This window comes from Myotis lucifugus, unplaced genomic scaffold (assembly GCF_000147115.1).
Source record: "Myotis lucifugus unplaced genomic scaffold, Myoluc2.0 scaffold_18, whole genome shotgun sequence".
In the NCBI taxonomy this organism is placed as follows: domain Eukaryota; kingdom Metazoa; phylum Chordata; class Mammalia; order Chiroptera; family Vespertilionidae; genus Myotis; species Myotis lucifugus.
In genome coordinates, this window is record NW_005871066.1 from 11,287,992 (window position 1) to 11,307,074 (window position 19,083).

The following is a 19,083-nucleotide window of genomic DNA, read 5'->3' on the forward strand; positions in this document are numbered from 1 at the left end:
TAAATAATTGAAATACTAGTCAAACTTGGTACTAAGCTACAAATGTTTATTCTTTTTATTATTTCACCATTAAGTATATTGTCCTCATTATTTTAACAAAAAACACTGATTTTTGTTCATTGACATGTGGGCTGCAATTTCAAAATTATGATGGTACGATAATATTAATAGTGTATTTTAGAGATCTCTTTTCATTTCCCAAAACATTATAAACTGTTATTTTTTTTAAATTAAATGTACTGGGGTGACATTGGTTAATAAAATTATATAGGTTCTAAGTGTACAATTCTGATACATCAGCTGTATATTGCATTGTGTGTTCATCACCATGTATTTGACCCCCTTTACCGTTTCTACCTCCTCCAACCCCCCTTTCTCTCTGGTACCACCATACTATTATCTGTACCTATGAGTTTTTGTTTGTCTTGTTTATTCATTTGTTACTTTTAGTTTTACATCCCACATGAGTGAAATCATATAGATCTTGACTTTTTCTGTCTGATTTATTTCACTTGGCATGATATTCTCAAGATGTATCCATGTTGTCACAAATGTCAGTATTACATTGTTTCTTAAGGCTGAGTAGTATTCCGTAAAGAATCTTCTTTACCTACTCATATATTGAAGGACACTTAGGTTATTTCCATGTCTTGGTCATCAGGAATAACACTGCAGTGAACATAGGGGTACATGTATCTTTACCAATAAATATCTGCACATTTTTGGGTTGTTAGGTCATATGGTAACTCTATTCTTAATTGGTTTTTTGTATTCTGTTTTAAAAAAAATTTTTATTAAATTTATTGGGGCAATATTGATTAATCAAATTATGAAGATTTCAAGTGTATAGTTCTATAATACATCATCTGTAGATTTTATTGTATGTTCACCACCCAAAGTCAAGTCTCCTTCCATCACCATTTATACCTCCTTTATCCTCTTCTACCTCTCCCACCTCCTTTCTCTCAGGTAATCACCATACTGAGGTCTAGTTTGTTTTGTTTTGTTTTGAGGAACCTCCGTACTGTTTTCCATAATGACTTAAGAGTTTACATTCCCACCAACAGTAAATGAGAGTTTCTTTTTCTTTACAACCTCTCCAATACTTATTACTTGTCTTGTTGGTAATAGCCATTCTAATAGGTGTGAGGTGGTATCTCATTGCAGTTTTGATTAGCATTTTCCTAATAGCTAGTGAAGCTGAGCATCTTTTCATATATAAGTTGGCCATTTGTATATCTTCTTGGGAGAAGTGTCTGTTCAGGTCCTCTGCCCATTTTTCTAATTATATTGTTTGTTTGGTGTTGAGTTGTATAAGTTCTTTTTAAATTTTGGATATTACGCCTTGTCGGAGGTGTTGTTTTCAAATATCTTCTCCCAATCGGTTGATAGCCTTTTTGTTTTTTGTTTTTGTTGTTGTTTTTTACTGTTTCTTTGCTGTGCAGAAGCGTTTTACTTTGATATATAGTCCCATTCAGTTATTCTTGCTTTTACTTCCCTTGCCTTTGAAGTCAAATTCATTAAAAATTCTCTATGACCAAGGTCCATAAGTTTAGTACCTATGTTTTCTTCTATGTAATTTATTGTTTCAGGCCTTATATTTATGTCTTTAATCCATTTTGAGTTAATTTTTGTGTATGGTGACAAACAGTAGTCTAGTTTCATTCTTTTGCATATGGCTTTCCAATTTTCCCAGCACTATTTTTTTAACCCTCACCCGAGGATATTTTTTCCATTGGTTTTTTTAGAGAGAGTAGAAAGGAGAGAGGGAGAGAGAGAAACATCAATATGAGTCTGGGGATTACATCCATGACCCTTTGGCAGGTTGATGCTCTAACCACTGAGATATATTTGCCAGGGCACCAGTACTACTTATTAAAGAGGCTTTCTTTTCTCTATTGTATTGTTTTGGCTCCTTTGTGGATTTATTTCTGGATTCTCAATTCTGTTCCATTGATCTGTGTGTCTGTTTCTCTACCAATATCATGCTGTTTTGATTATTGTTGCTTTGTAGAATAATTTTAAGTGAGGAATGTGATACCTCCCACTTCATTTCTTTTTCACAACATTGCTTTGGTTATTCGGGGTCTTTTGTGGTTAAATACAAATCTGAGGATTTTTTTCTTCTATTTCTTTTAAAAATGCCATTTGGACCCTGGCCAGTGTTGCTTCATTGGTTGGACCATCATCCCCTGCACCAAAGGGTTGTGAGTTCGATTCCTGGTTAGGACATATACCCAGGTTGCAGGTTTAATCCTGGTCAGTTCACATATGGGAGGCAACCAATCAATGCTTCTCTCTTTTTCTCTCCCTCTCCCTTTCACTCTCTCTTTCTAAAATCAATAAAACATATCCTCAGATGAGAATTTTTTTAATGCCATTTGGATTTATATGGGGTTTGCATTACTTTTTTGAGAGGTTTTGATAATTGTTTTGTTTTCCTCACTGTTGATCAGCCTATTTAGATTTTCCACTTCTTCATCATTCAGTCTAGGAAGGTTATATGTTTCTAAGAACTTGTCCATTTCTTTTAGGTTAGTGAATTTTGTGGCATATAGTCTTTCATGGTATTGTAGTGTGATCCTTTTTTTATCTATGATGAGTACAGTAACCTCTCCTCTTTCATTTCTGATTTTGTTTATATGAGTCTTTTCTCTTTTTTCCTCCTCTAGCCAGAGGTTTGTCAATTTTATTAATCTTTTCAAAGAATCAGTTCATTGTTGTATTAATTTTTTTATTGTCTTTTTGTTCTCTATTTAATTCTCTAATTTTTTTTTATTTCCTTCCTTCTGCTTACTTTGGGCTGCAATTATTCTTTTCCTAGTTCTTGAAGAAGTAATGTTAGGTTCTTTATTGGGGATTTTTATTGTTTCTTGAGATAGCCATATGTCATATTGTCATTCTCATTTCTCTGTATGTATCTTTTATCTCACCTTTTATTTCTTCTTTGACACAGTTGTTGTTTAGTAGCATGTTGTTTACTTTCCACATATTTGTAGCTTTTCCTAGAAAAAGTCTTTATTTCTCCTTCATATCTAAAGGATAACTTTGCTGGATTTATTAACCTTGGCTGGTAACTACTTTTTATCAATTATTTGAATATTTAATTCCACTCCATAAGCTTATAGAGTTTCTGCTGAAAAATCCAATGATAATCTAATGGGATTTCCTGTATATGTTACCATCTTCTTTTTCCTGGCTGCCTTGAGAATTCCTTCTTTGAGTTAATTTTTGACAATTTTAATACAATGTGTTTTAGAGAAGGCCTTTTGGGATTGAGATAATTAGGTGTTCTGTTTGTTTCTTGGATTCAAGGATCCAGCTCTTTCTGTTGATTTGTGACCTTCTTGTCAACTATTTATTTGAATAGACTGTTTTCTTCTCTCTTCTCCTTTGGGTATACCCATTATTCTTATATTTCTCTCTCTTATGGAGTTATGTAGTTCTCTGGCTAATAGAGTTCTTTCATTTTTATTGCTCTCAAATACTTCTCTTCTTCCATCTATATCATTTCTATATTTCTATCTTTAATATCTCTAATTTTCTCCTCCTTATGGTCAGCTCTATTTCCTAAACTCACTAGTTCATTCTTCATTTCTTTTATTGAGTTCTTGAGCTCCAGAATTTCTATTTGTTTGTTGTAAAAGTTTCAGTCTATTTGGTAAAGTACTCCTTTTGATCATTGATTTTCTTTCTGGGTTCATTATACTGTTTCTCTGTGTTTTCTTGTATCTCGTTGTGTTTTTCAGAACTGCAATCTTGAATTCTCTGTCATTATGTCCATGTCTTTAAGTTTATTTTCTGGAGATTTTTATTTTCTTTCTAAGCTGCCTCATTACCTTTGTTATTCTCCTGTAAGTGTTCTGACTGGGAATCGAACCCATCACATTTGAGTGTATGGGATGATGCCACAACCAACTAAGCCACACTGGCCAGGACTGCAAAGTTGACTGGGCATCTATGGGAATGAAATACACTTTTTTGTAAGAGAGGCACTTCTCTAGTAGGTTGATAAGAATAAGCCTTTTGTTTGTTTGTTTGTTTGTTTGTTTACCAGAAGGTGGCACTGAAGTGCAGTTTTTTTAGTTTCTATTGCACTGTTCTGGCTTCTGGAGTCTCTGGTAGGCAGTGGAAAATGTCCTGTGTTCCCTGAGGTAGTGGGCATCTCCTCTATGACCAGTTCACCTCAGTCTCAGGGCACCAACCCCGTGGAGGAATGTGATGGGTAATGGGATTCCAATCTCAGTGCTGTCCTCTGCAACCAGAAGCTGCTGGCAGTGCAGCCAAGGGTGGGTTGGAGTAAAGTGAGCTGTAAGAGGCCAGCTGCTGCATTTATGGCTTTGTTCTCCTCCCAGCAATGACCACTGCTAGACCTTCGCTGCCGCACCTGTATCTCCATCCGTCACAGGGTGTGCCCACCACTCAGGGAAAAATGCTTCTGCCTCTCCAGTTCTCAGGGCTGCAGATAATATGCTCTGTAGCCTGACACCCACTGCTAGCTCTAGGAGGTTGTAGGACCACCAGACAACACCATGGCACCTATGCACTTTCACTGGGCTCAGCTGCAGCACACACCCATCACTCAGGCAGGAACACTCCCTGTATCTCTGTTCCTTGTTGGGCAGCAGGGAGAGCAGGCAGCAATCTGATTCCTCCCCTCTTTTGAGACTGGCAGTGAGCTCATAGCTGCCTCCATGGCACCGGTGTCTGCTCTTCTCCGTTCCCACCTCCTGTTTGCTCTGATTTGAGCACCTTCAGATGTTTCAGTGCATGGGATCTCTCAGCAGTGTCTGTGTGTGGAGCAGGAATCCTTTGTTGAATTCTAGCTATTCAACTTGTTGCAACTTCAAGGAGAGAGACCGGAGGAACCTCTCATACCACCATTCTTCTGACATCACTCCATAAACTATTATTTTTATTGATTTAATTTAAGCTATTTCCAAAAGTATTGTTTTTATTTAAAAAAAAAACAACCTTTGCAGCCTTGACCAGTGTGGCTTAGTTGGTTGGAGCATCATCCCATGCACTAAAATGTGGTGGGTTCAGTTCCCAGTCAGGGCACATATCTAGGTTGTAGTTTCAATCCCCTGTCACGGCACATACAGGAGGCAGCCGATGGATGTCTGTCTGTCTCTCTTTCTCTCTCTCTCTCTCTCTCTCTCTCTCTCTCTCTCTCCCCCTTCTGCTCTCTAAAACCAATTTTGAAAATTTTTTAATTAAAAAAACACCTTTTGTGGAGTATTTTACACTCAGAGTGTATATTGCATTATTATTTCTTAGTTTAAAAGATAGACCACTGAATTGAAAGTTTTAGTATAGTAGTCAGAAAAGATCAATTCTCATCAGTGTTTATTGGATACATATGAGGAAATATATTAATTGACCCTTAGCTGTTTTGTTCCTACACACTGCCTGCCATGTAGTTGGGGTGCTCATTAAATGTTGGAAAATTAAATAGAATTTAATTCAATATGCCTAAGTGAACTAAAGAGATGGTTTATTACAAAGCATCTCTTTTTGCAAACAGAAAATAAATCTACTAGATTATTCCTCCACTAGATAATTGAATTCTACTAGATAATTGAATTCTGCTTTTCCAAATTTTCTTCAAATCTCTGGGTAAAGAAAGTAAAAATATTTTTTGAAAGCAAGCAACCCTGCCGAAACCAGTTTGGCTTAGTGGATAGAGCGTCGGCCTGCGGACTGAAAGGTCCCAGGTTCGATTCCGGTCAAGGGCATGTACCTGGGTTGCGGGCACATCCCCCATAGGAGATGTGCAGGAGGCAGCTGATCGATGTTTCTCTCTCATCGATGTTTCTAACTCTCTATCTCTCTCCCTTCCTCTCTGTAAAAAATCAATAAAATATATTTAAAAAAAAAAAGAAAGAAAGCAACCCTATAGGATATTTATTTTAACATTTCTACTGACTAATATTTACACTAAACATTATTGCCATATTTCAAAAAAAGTTCAACTGGCTATTATCATTTTTTTGGATCTATAATGCTTAGAAGTTCTGCTGTAAGGGTAAAGTACATTTATTCTCTTTGGCATTCTTGATAATTTTATTTATCATATTCATTTGAAACTTCTGAAAATAGTATGTTTTTCTCAAGCACTGGGGAAAGGGAGTGTAGTTTAGTCTGAAGCAGTATTTCTTTTGGCAAATCTTTGTTCTGCTGGGGGGGGTTGGTTTTTTGTTTGTTTGTTTTTAAATATATTTTATTGATTTTTTACAGAGAGGAAGGGAGAGGGATAGAGAGCTAGAAACATCGATGAGAGAGAAACATCGATCAGCTGCCTCTTGCATACCCCGACTGGGGATGTGCCCGCAACCAAGGTACATGCCCTTGGCCGGAATTGAACCCGAGACCCTTCAGTCCGCAGGCCGACGCTCTATCCACTGAGCCAAACCGGTCAGGGCTGTTCTGCTGTTTTGATTCAAGTATATGCAGCTATAAATTGAATGCATACAAGCAAATGTGGTCCCTGCATTATCATAGATCTGTTAACTTCAGAAAATATTCTAGATAGAGCAACTTAGAGTGGAAATATTTAATATGTATACACCTGCTCAGAGAAATTTTATTGTATATGAACTGAGCATTTGTTACCCAATGAAAATTAATTTTGTTTTTATGAGAGACATTTACATAAGAACAGGGCCTAATGAGACAGGAGCAGCTGTCAGTTGCTGACTTCATAAACAAATCAACACCTAATGTCTGAATGAGTTTCAGAATAATTGGATAAATGTAATTGCAGTAACTCTGAAGGTGGAAAATACAATATTTAGTCAGCCCTCGTTTACCTTGATTCCTCGGGTTACCTAACTATCAAGAGATGACTCAGAGTTATTTTAGTTCAGTCTAGAAGTTTATATGGGGGGAAATTTAATGAAGGAAAGACCATCGAGTTTTGTTGCTTTGGGGAATCCATAAAGTTTGGTTTTTAAACGTAAGCCAACTTCATTTTGTGATCCACAGAGCAGTAGTCCCACTTTCAGGCTCAATCCAAAGATATTTTTCTCCTAAAAATATGACAAAGAGACAGGGAGAGAGGGAGAGAGAGTAAAAATAAAGAGAGAATTGGTGAATTAAATATTTGTATTGAGGGCAGTTTTTATCAGTGATGCAGCTGCAAATCAGTGACATCACACCTTGTCTTCTCACATGTGACCAGCTAGAGATTGCTCAGAGGACTAATTTTTTTTCTCACTAAATATGAAGTCAATATTGGACCTCTTTTTGCTTCCTTTTCTGTTAACATCAGCACATTAAACTGTGGGTTGTAATTTAAATTGAATAATCCATTTTAAGCTTTTTATTTATTTTTTTAAATATGTTAGTATTGACTTTTAGAGAGAGAGGAAGGGAGAGGGAGAGAGAGAGAGAGAGAAACATCAGCATAAATCAGCTGCCTCCTACACGCCCCCTGCTGGGGATCGAGCCTGCAACCCAGACATGTGTCCTAACCTGGAATCCAACCCATGACCTCTTAGTGCATGGGTTGACGTTCAGCCACTGAGCCACACCAGCTGGGCTTAAGCTTTTTATTTTAAGGAAATGTCTTTTTTCAAGAGTTTATAGGACACATGTAAGGATCAGTTTAATCAGAAAAAGAATTTAGAATGTGTCTACATGTGACTATTTAGAAGCATAAATAAACTGGGAAATCTAGGACAGGTTTCTGAAATCCTCCAACCCTATTTTAACGTTTGAAGTATCAAAACCTCAAAATAATGTATGCTAAGGTTTTCATGTTGGCATGTGTCTATGAAGAAAATAAACTTGATCAACAAACCACCAAAGTCATCATTAAATTTATGAGCTGGAAGGGATCTTAGCGATCAGTTTGTCCAATTCCTTTATTTGAGAGGTGAGGAATGAGAAGACCCTGAAGGCTTGCATTTCTCACTAAAGGTCACACAGATGATAAATTACAGAGCGAAGGTCCTGGGAGTCAGGTACCCTAACTCCTAGAACATTCTTCACTTCGTTGCCTACAGAAGTCAGAAACAGGCTGCCCTTTCTTGGCCTGTTGCTCTACTCACTTATTCATTTTTTTTTTAGCAGACCTTTTTTGTACACATTTTTTTTTCTGTTCCTGTGCAAACTATTGAGACAAAAGATATCTCTCTCCCCAAAAGAGCTCACAGTCTAGTCTCCTGTGGCCCTAGACTTGACTCAGATTATAATGAATCATAAAAGAATATAGTCATCTCTCCTTTTCATGACAATGATGCACAAGTCTAAATTTACTCCTTTTCTGTAGGGCTCTATGCCCTAAGAATTTGTACCTATTTTATAGTAGGTTTTTCTAAAAACCATTTCTTAATGAGATTATGTAAATTGCAATGGTTGTTAGGCTACGAATATAAACTATTTCTGTAGAGGAGTTGAATCTGCACTATTGTATGTACCATGACGAGCTCTGATATGCAGCAAACCTGTGTGTACTGGGTGCAGCTCAGTGAACCTGGAATTATCCTACTAGGAATGAAAATGCAACCTATTAGCCACAGATCATTGGTAAAATAAACAGTAAGGGCTTAGTCTGGATTTTCACAGTCTGTTATGTACTTAGGGAGCATTTAATATGTGGGTAATTGTTGCAGGAGACTTTAATGGATTATTCAGGGCCGTTAAGATCAAGTGTATCTGTAGATAGTGTGCCTGGGGAAGGTTTAATCAATGGAACTGAGCATGCACATTAATTCTGCAATTTTTTTTCCTTTTATTTTTCACTTTGACCAAAAAGAAGTAATTATGGGTCCCTGAAAATTCCCAGAGGTGAAAAATATGATGCAATTTTAAAAGAATTTTTTTGTGATCATCAAAGAATGAAAACCTTTGACATTGATATCAAAATATTATCTTATTTAGACTTTATATCTGGTTTAAATGAATTAAGGTCCCAAGTGTTTCTCTAATGTAGTGGTTCTCAACCTTCTGGCCCTTTAAATACAGTTCCTCATGTTGTGACCCAACCATAAAATTATTTTCGTTGCTACTTCATAACTGTAATGTTGCTACTGTTATGAATCGTAATGTAAATATCTGATATGCAGGATGGTCTTAGGCGACCCCTGTGAAAGGGTCGTTCGACTGCCAAAGGGGTCACGACCCACAGGTTGAGAACTGCTGCTCTAATGGATTGTTCAACTTCTTATCTCCACTTAACATCAGCTTGTCCATGAAACCTAAGCAAGTTAATGTTTCAGAAATAATAAGCAGAATTTAGCACCTAGTTGTTCATACTTGTGCTGACCCTCTATCCACTGAGCCAAACTAGCTAGGGCTATACTTGCAATATAGTTTATTGTCACATGTCCCCTCAACCCCAAAACAATACCCCTAAGAAAACTTTAGTTTTCTACAAAGAGGTACCTGGAAGTCTTCCAATAACTGCTCATGTGTTTAGTATAAGAAATGGTATTACTCTAAGTTAAACACTTTCATCTGTAAAAGAGAATCTGTTTAGTATATATCTTTATTTTTCTTAAATATCTTATTTTATTTCTTTTCCTAGCATCAAATCTCTATGTAAATACAACAAAAAATATGAGCTTTATTTTTTTTAAATGTCTCCAATTAAAATAAAATGTCTCAAATTAAACTAAGGTATATACAAGATAAGGAAATTTCTTCTTAATTTTCTTTCATGATAAAATTGTTGAATTGGGTGGTAATTGACTTAAAATTGAACTACAGAAAAACGATTAGCAGCCAAATGCAAGTTCCAGAAAGTTGGTCATCTGAAAGATTTTGAACTTGGATATTTTTTGTCTGTACTACTACATGTCAGTTAAAATACTGTCTTTTATGACTGTCCCATTTCTAGGTCCAGTGCCACCCGCTTCCGCTGGAGTCAGAGCTATTACACAGCCCAGGACGAGTGGGCTTTGGACAACATCTACATCGGCCAGCAGTGCCCAAACATGTGCAGCGGGCACGGCTCCTGTGACCACGGCATGTGCAGGTACACGCATCAGAAAGTGGGACTGAGCGTCTGCTTCCCAGGATTTGTTTTATGAGGACCCAACTGCAGTTGTCATCAGTTATGTGGATAGAGTGATAAATAATGAAATAGCCCAAAGAAAATGACCCTCTTTTCCGTTCTTATTGTAGATGTGAAGATATTGTTACATATAAATTAGTACAAAGCCATACATTCTAAACTTGAAAATCTCATCTCAACCAAGCCTCTTGGGTCTAAACTTCAGAGTTTATTAATTAGTTCCAAAGTTCTCCTGGGTAGTTAAAAGAGCCTTGCAATTGTTTCCCTTCTTTTCCCTGACAGTCTTGAAGCACTACTCAGACAGCTGCTACAGGCTGTCCTGCCCACTTCACCAGAAGCTCAAAGTTGTATACAAGAGGAGATGGTGATTATAGCTAATGAGGATGAGATAGGAACACACTTGAATCTGAAAGACTCTAGAAGAGATGTAATTTAATCAGGAAGAGGAACGAGAAAATGTGGCCAGAGTTACATGTTAGTTGAGCAAACATTTATATGTGACTTTTCAAGGCTACAGGAAAATCCCACTATTCCCTCCCCCCACCCCAACCATGCACACACACACATGTGCACATGCACACACACACGTGCACATGCACACACACATGTGCACATGCACACACACATGTGCACATGCATGCACACACAGACATTCATATCCTTCTTCATCACTACCTGGTGCCAGAGTTCCCTGTTACAGCATTGTTTCTTTTAAGAAAAGATTCTATTCCTTGTTTTGTGGTGTGCAAAACTGAAGGTTGTTATGACTGCATATACAGATTAACACTGTAGAGAAAAATCTCATGTGAATGCTGAAGCCCAGAGCAAAAGTGAGACATAGGAAATGTTGCAGGTCCCATGGCCATGGCCCTCACAGATGAAACTATGACTTCTTTGCTTGGCTCTCCTCTCTCTAGGTGTGACCAGGGATATCAAGGCACTGAATGCCACCCGGAAGCTGCTCTTCCTTCTACAATTATGTCAGATTTTGAGAACCAGAATGGTTGGGAGTCTGACTGGCAAGAAGTTATTGGGGGAGAAGTTGTAAAGCCAGAACAAGGATGTGGGGTCATCTCTTCTGGATCATCCCTGTATTTCAGCAAGGTATGACTTAGAGCAGAGAAAAGTGATGACTAAGTCATGACTAAAGCATGGGAACAATGATCAGGGCAATGGCTATTTCAATATGTAACTGATTTATGGAGCAGTCCAAACTCAGAAGGTATAGATATGAGATGGGGTTTTTTCCCCCCACATTCCCTGCTTTTAACTTGGCTTTGTTAAGTTCCTATCCCTTAGCTACATCTTGGAAACATTTATAACTTTATGATTGTTCTTAGTTACTACAAATCTAGATTAGGCCAGTTTTTAAATCCTGCCCCTCTTGTACCTGATTTAAATCTTATTGCTTTCCTCCAGGGCAGCCAGTCTTGTGTCTTGGGGGTCTTTGAGTAAGTCAGGGTCTTGGTCGCTTCTCACCCCAGCCTTTGGAGGGTGTGTGAACATGCAGGCCTGTGGGTGAAGGTGTGAGTGATGGTGGAGGTAGTGGAGTTTAGAAGTTATAAACGTCAACTCTGGAACCAGACTGCTGCTTTCTAGCTCTGTGACTTTGACCAAATTCTTTAACTTCTCTAGGGCTTGGCTTCCTCGTCTGTAAAGTGGAGATAATGAAGGTGTCTATCTCATTAGGGTTATTCTGCAGATTAAATGCATTAGTGTAGTTGTAAATCGTGGAGTACAGTGCCTCATGCATAGAAAGCACTTCTGTAAGTGTTTATTAAATTTGTCAACCCATTAATCTCTAGAATATGATTGGGAGAAGGAGGAGTAATGGTGGGGTGTGGGTTGCAGAGCTGTTCCTAGGGAACTGATCAGCTCTTCATGGTGAGCAAACATCTAGGGTCCTATTTTGGCTCAATTTGGTGCCTGCTGGTGAGGGATTGTCAATTCAGGCTACTATATAACAAAAATACTGTGTATAAAAATATCATTAAAAAATAGCATTGGGTGGCTTCAACAGCAAACATTCATTTCTCAAAGTTCCGAAAGCTGGGAAGAAGATGAAAACACCAGCAGATTTGGTGTCTGGGGAGGACCACTTTCTAGTTTGCAGATGCCGTCTTCTCTGGAGAAAGCAGAGAGAAGAAAAGCAGGCTCCCTTCTGTCTCTCCTATGAGAGCACTAATCCCATCATGAGGGCTCCAGCCTCATAACCTAACTGCTTGGCAAGGGCCCTACCTCCTAATACCATCCTTTTGTGAGTTAGGCTTTCCACATGAGTTTGGGGTGCACAGACATGACGTCCATAACAACAGACTCTGCATAGAAGTTACTCTGGAAGGGCTCAGCTTCCCCAGTGGCAGCACAGGTTGGGCAGGCAGGTCAGTAGACACCAGCTAGGGACTGAGGTGCCAGCCAGATTCTCTCAGAACAACTCCAACCCATGTTGCTTGGTTAGGGATAGGGGACGGAGAAACAACTCCTTTGCTACAGTCTAGGCAGGGCATTCTTTACTTCCAATTCATCCTCCAGTTCATCTCTCCATATTGTCTCCAAAAGGACTGGAGGGGAAGCAGTTTCTCTTCTCTAACCTGACAGTGTGTCTAACCCCAATATAGAATGTGGGTTACTAAACACCAATTCTTTCCAGCAGGCACTGCAGCCACCAATTCTAGGACAATTGGAAATGTCCCACTCGTCATCACGTAACAAGCACACAAGTGTGGATGAAGGGTGGATATGTTGGGGAACTTGGGCAGAAATCCCAAACAAGTTAATGTATGCATATGCAAAAATAGGTACAGGTTTTGTTTTGATGCAGGTGCAGAACAAAGAATCAGCAAGTAAACAAGACAGAAAATTGGGGAGGGATTCCATTTAATGATATTTCCTATCCATTGACATTGAAAGTCCCCGAGGCCTTATTGTTAGAGATAATAGTCAATAAGTTACTATATACATTGCATAGATCCAGATACGCTATATAATTATGCAGAAATGGAAAGATTGTATCTCCCTTAAGTATCAATTTTAAAACAAGATTATGAATTCTTAACCAATATGTACTCAAACACTCCAAATAGCATGTGTGTGTATATACACATATTTTGAGGATATAAAGTTATATATCACTATTTCTTACACTTAATTTAAGATGACACCTGGAATCAAACTACCTGGGTTTGTAACTTGGCTGCAAACCTCAATCATTGTTTCACCTTGCACAGTTATAGCATTTTTATGTATCTCAATTTTCTCAACTATAAAGTGTGATATTTGGAGGGTTAAGTTAGTTAATGCAAGTAAAGAATAAAGAATAGTGTTGGGCACATAGAAATAGCTTAATAAGTGTTAGCTATCATAATTACATCTTATGAGATTAATTAACAAATTGTTATCATTAAATATTTCCCCATATATGCCCTGGAACTACTTAAAAATCAGCATTTCAAAGTAAAATCATTCTCTTCCCAGCTCAATCCAGCTTTCTCCCTCAATTTTTGTCAAAATATTTGAGGATCATTGTTTTCTTTTACTTTTTTCTCTTGTGTCGGTGAGATCTGTTCTGAATTCTAAGTGAGAGAAGCTAGCATAAGAAAAAGGGAGGAAAATTTGTTCATGTAATCAAAACACAAGGAGTGCTTAGGTCGAACTGGCCTCAGAGATGTCTGGAACCTGAAACTCGAATGCCCACAGAGCTCTCCCCTGGAGAACAGACTCTATTTTCAGGTCAGCTTGTCATTATGAGATTGGAACCATGGGCACAGAGCTTTCTCAGCGGCTCCATAGACAATTCTAGGGAAGGTTTCTGATTGGCCAGAGTGTCCTGGGGAATGGTGTGCTGTGATTGGCACAGCCAGAGTCACGTACTCACTCCTTTGGCAGAGGTAGGATACACAGTTTGGCAGCCCCACCAGTCAGTATAATTGAAATAGGGAAGAGGCAGTAACCCAAAGGGAAGAAGGGTTCTCTAGACCTTTCAAACCACCCTCGATTGATTTATATAGAAATATGCTTCTATCCTGTTACTGTTCCAGCACAAATATCCAAGATGGTCTCCAGTACTATTGCCCTAATGTGTAACTTATTTTCTCTTTATGATCATGAGCCCTCTGCCCCATAAAAGAAGCTCTCCAAACCATCCCAGGTCTCGCCAATTTCCCTGTCTGCTTAGTCTGCACTGCCTACATTGTGCCTTCAATCGTCTCTGTATCCATATAAACCTTGCAACATCCTGCCTGCTTCCATGGAGCTTTCTGGAACTATGACAAACTACACTGATATCTTCATTTTTTAATTTCACTCTTATCTGTGTTCTCTACAGATATAGATTAACATTTTATTCTCATAGTGCCCAGTAAGATGCATCCCTACTGACTGAGCCAACACTAGATAAGATGTGCAACTCAGGAATGCATGCCTTGTGCTAGGCATTTACATATCAATAAATACCCTCAAGACTGAATAGACTGGAGAATTGGTAGATGATTATGTGACTAAATGGGGTCAACAAGGACTAGAACTTGGTCTGCAGCCCTAAGTTGTCCTTACTGTCACTGCACATTTCCATGAATTGTCCTTTTGAGTTTGTACAATTGGCACCAAATATTTGTTGAAGAAAGGAATTAGTGAATGAACGAATAAATCAATGAAAAGTGGAAAACAGTAAAAGGGTTGAAAGAAATGGTTATTTTCAGGTAAATATAGTAGATTTGTTTTTATAGTGGCATTTGATTTTAAAAGGTTTTTTTTTTTTTTTTAAATATATTTTATTGATTTTTTACAGAGAGGAAGGGAGAGAGATAGAGAGTTAGAAACATCGATGAGAGAGAAACATCGACCAGCTGCCTCCTGCACATCTCCTACTGGGGATGTGCCCGCAACCCAGGTACATGCCCTTGACCGGAATCGAACCCGGGACCTTTCAGTCCGCAGGCCGACGCTCTATCCACTGAGCCAAACCGGTTTCGGCATGATTTTAAAAGGTTTTAATGGGAGTTAAAAGGTGAAGTTTTATGAAGTGTTTTTATAAGTTTTATTTTAAAGGCTCTAAAGCCTGGAGACATTTCCTTGAAAATTTGTTTTATTTTATCGAAACCCTTAAAGCAGAAAGCTGTTTTAACCTAGAATGTTGAGGGGAAATTGGAAGATATTTGCCACACTCCAGGGATAAGGCGATCCTTACCCTGTTACTCCAACACACATGCATGCACACATTCCATGTGAGTATATGTCTACACATGCACACACAACTACCCTGATCGTAGTGTAATAGGGAAACTGAAAAGCACATGCACATCACATTCTAAATTCTGACACAAAGTTTGCCATGAGCCTTTTTCCTTCCTTTAGAACAATGTTCAGCATTTCGAGTCACTGAACAAAAGAAAGGGATTGGTGCTATTCTCTAGTAAAAAAACATCTTCAGTGCCAAGCCAACCACTTGTACGATATTTTCCACCATTTACAAAAATCCCACAAAACACTCTTGCAAAACCTCTGGAGACCAACACCATAGTCTCCTGGAAAAATGACACTGCTAGGTGAATTTCACAATAGTCCAATCATTCCAACCAACTAGTTGGGATAATAGGATTTTTATAATTCACACCTTAGATCTTTCTCCTTCTGGCTTAGTTCCTTTCACATGCCAAGTTTTTCATAGGAGTTTGCTGGATTAGAATTAACCAGCTAGGTTCTGTAGTTTTTCTTCTCAAAATCACTCTTCCTGTAATGATCCTAAAACATGAAAATTCTAGGCCAGATTATAATAATCTCTGAGGTATTTCTCACTTATACTACTTCAACAAGAAAAATCAAAAGCACCTGTAACACATTGAAAATGCATATTACTTTTAAGATTTCCTCAAATACATATTTAAAATTGAGCGTTCCAACTAGTAAGTTCCTGTGTCAGGATTAATTTCAATGCTTTTTTCACTGGAACCCCCTTTTGCGGGGGGGGGGATCTCTTAATTGGCTTTAGATTGTTCAGTAACAATGTACTCCTTTAATTAGCTCCAAATATTTCCCAGTGACTCATAACTGAAACCCTTTCTTAATTAACTTAGTGAACTTGAGTAGGGTTAAAATTATAAGTGTGAGGGGTGTTTTTCTCTAAACTGAGCACCCTATCTCAGTGTTTCTTCTTTCTTCCCAGTTTTTAATTGAACTTCTTAGGAGCTCTCCGAGACCAGTTCAGAGCAGACCGTGGATTCGCTTTAGCAGAATCTGGGTGGAAGAATCTCATGATCAAGCCTTTTTTTTCAATCTCATTAGCACAAACCTATTTACACACAACAGCAATCATGACAAACCTTGTCCATTTCTATCTAACACCTTACAACAGGACTGTGACATGTAGGGGACACACTAAGTAAAGGAAACAAGTTGCTGGATTTGATGGAATTTTTAACATATTTAAGACACAAAGAGGCCATGTAGTGGTAGTAAAAACGTATTTAAATGGTCCCTCCCAATATCTCTATTTCAAGTGGGAAACAGACAGAGACTGACACACGGACTGGGAGCCTGAGAGATTCAAGCACTCTTTTGTTTTGTAAAGTTTCTATCTTGCCCTAACGGGTTTGGCTCAGTGGATAGAGCTTCAGCCTGCAGACTCAAGGGTCCCAGGTTCAATTCTGGTCAAGGGCATGTACCTTGGTTTCTCTCCCATCGATGTTTCTAACTCTCTATCCCTCTCCCTTCCTCTCTGTAAAAAATCAATAAAATATATTAAAATAAAAATAAGGTTTCTACCTTAAGCCTGTTTCACTTTTATGCCTGGAGGAGGTCCAGGCATACCTCCCGGGAAGACATTCAGTGTACTAGGCAAGTTTCATGCAAAATGTTATTTCATCCAATTATCACAACACCCTAAAAGGAAGGTATAGTTGCCATATTGTACCTTTGAGGAAAGTAAACGCTCAGAAAGGTCACACAGCTAATGAACAACATGAATAATGGGGCTGAGATTCAAACCCAGCTCCAACTGATCTCAAAGTATCAAATTCTCCCGTACTCTGCCTGGGGGAGATTCACAAAACAAACATTGGAAGTGTTTTCATTTAAATTAAATTTTATTTTACTTTTAAAGACTTTTGAATACTCTTTGGTGTAATTAGCAATTCCCAAGGATCTCATAACCAGGTCTAGCAATCAGTGATAGAGAGACTAATCGAATGTATCCAGGAACAGTTACCAGAACCAAAGCAGAGACGATTAAATGGCGCAACTGCTCCTTTCAACAATAAATGGTGACAAAATCATCTCCATATAGTGCTAGCATGCTCGTATGAATTTAAAACTAAAACAACAAAATGCCTAGGAGCTCCCCGATCATTGAACCTGTGGTGTTTCTGTCCTTTGGCAAGGCTGGGAAAAGACAGCTGGTGAGCTGGGATCTGGATACTTCTTGGGTGGACTTTGTCCAGTTCTACATCCAGATAGGCGGCGAGAGTGTGGCGTGCAACAAGCCCGACAGCAGAGAGGAGGGCGTCCTCCTTCAGTACAGCAACAACGGGGGCATCCAGTGGCACCTGCTGGCAGAGATGTACTTCTCAGACTTCAGTAAACCCAGGTAACCACCCCCTGATGGCCTCCCAGTGGTTTCCAGGAATGTAAAGATTACACTGTTGTTGAGGGTTTCCAAAATGTCGTTAACTTTTGCAAAAAATAGATGAAATCATAATTATCTGGTGTGAATGATAGCCTTATACATAAACATTTCATTAAAGTTTCTAGACAGAAAGCATTTGTATTCACATTTGAATTTTTAAAGAATTTGAGAAAAATGTGACTAGAAGAAAAGTGTGACAATTGACCATCCCCGCCCCCCCACCCAAGGAAACTCTGTGACATAGGGCTACTCCAAGCATTTCTGGATGTTTTTTTAATGCACACGCAAAATATGTTCACTTTTTAGATAGTAAGTTATATTTTAGTAGTAAACTATATTTTAATAGTAAGCTATATTATTTTCAAAAGTCTTCTTATGGTTGTACCCAAGGCAAGTCCTACACAGTTTATGGATAAATCTGTAGAGGTTGGATTCTCTCAGATTTTTCACTGGCCCATCCCTGTTTTTATTTTGATGAATGGGGAGGATATATAATAAAATGTCTTAGGTAATGACTGTCAAGGAGTTTGGGAAAATGATTCGTGTTTAATACTAATACCTGTCCCAGGCAATCAATGTATTTATCTATACATTGTAAATTTAGTTCTTTTACAATTATGTAGTTTTTTGAAATGTTGTATTTGTACTCTATATTTTATATGTGTTGCTAAAATCTACTCAAAGATATCACCTTTAGAGTATTCCTTTTTGTAATCTCTGCATTTTTACTTTAACACAAAGACAAAGGTTTTTCTTATATATGTTGACCAATCATTATTGAACTTTAACATCCTAAAGTTGTCCCTGTTTTGCATTTTATAACTGAACCCCCCAGTGGTTTTATTGAAAAAAATTATTACTGAAGAATAGATAGATTTAATTTTTACACATTAAATATATTTTTAAATGTTACTTAAAATATAGCTATTTTGTACAATAGGGGTTCATATGTTTATTGCTTTAAAACATTGAGTAATTTAAATGTGACATAACTTTTCATAATATAACAGAAATAGACATGCAGACATACTGACCAAAGGCATTTCTACTAAGGACACATGGGAGAGGCAGAAACCAAAGACGAGGCATCTGGGTAAATCAAGAAATATAACATCCAGGGAGGAAGTCAGGAATGGTGACTGGGAGATGGAACCTAATGAGGTTCCCCAGTCCAGTAGAGAAGGGATTGTAATGGTGCCAAACTGGTTAAAAAAAAATTTTTTTTAATCATTCAAATTATTTCTCCAGGAATTTTTTTCTAGGTATTTCTTTTTTTTTTAATATATTTTATTGATTTTTTACAGAGAGGAAGAGAGAGAGATAGAGAGTTAGAAACATCGATGAGAGAGAAACATCGATCAGCTGCCTCCTGCACATCTCCCACTGGGGATGTGCCCGCAACCCAGGTACATGCCCTTAACCGGAATCGAACCTGGGACCTTTC

The 19,083-nt window shown here is 38.1% G+C and overlaps 1 protein-coding gene across 1 annotated transcript in view; it reads left to right on the plus strand.

Moving 5' to 3' along the window:
- The window catches only part of RELN (reelin), a 419,315-nt gene that overhangs the window by 302,509 nt on the left and 97,723 nt on the right, over positions 1-19,083 (plus strand). The window contains 3 exon segments of the mRNA XM_006085409.3: positions 9,845-9,982; positions 10,939-11,125; positions 17,395-17,600. Coding sequence (XP_006085471.1) covers positions 9,845-9,982; positions 10,939-11,125; positions 17,395-17,600 — 531 coding nt within the window.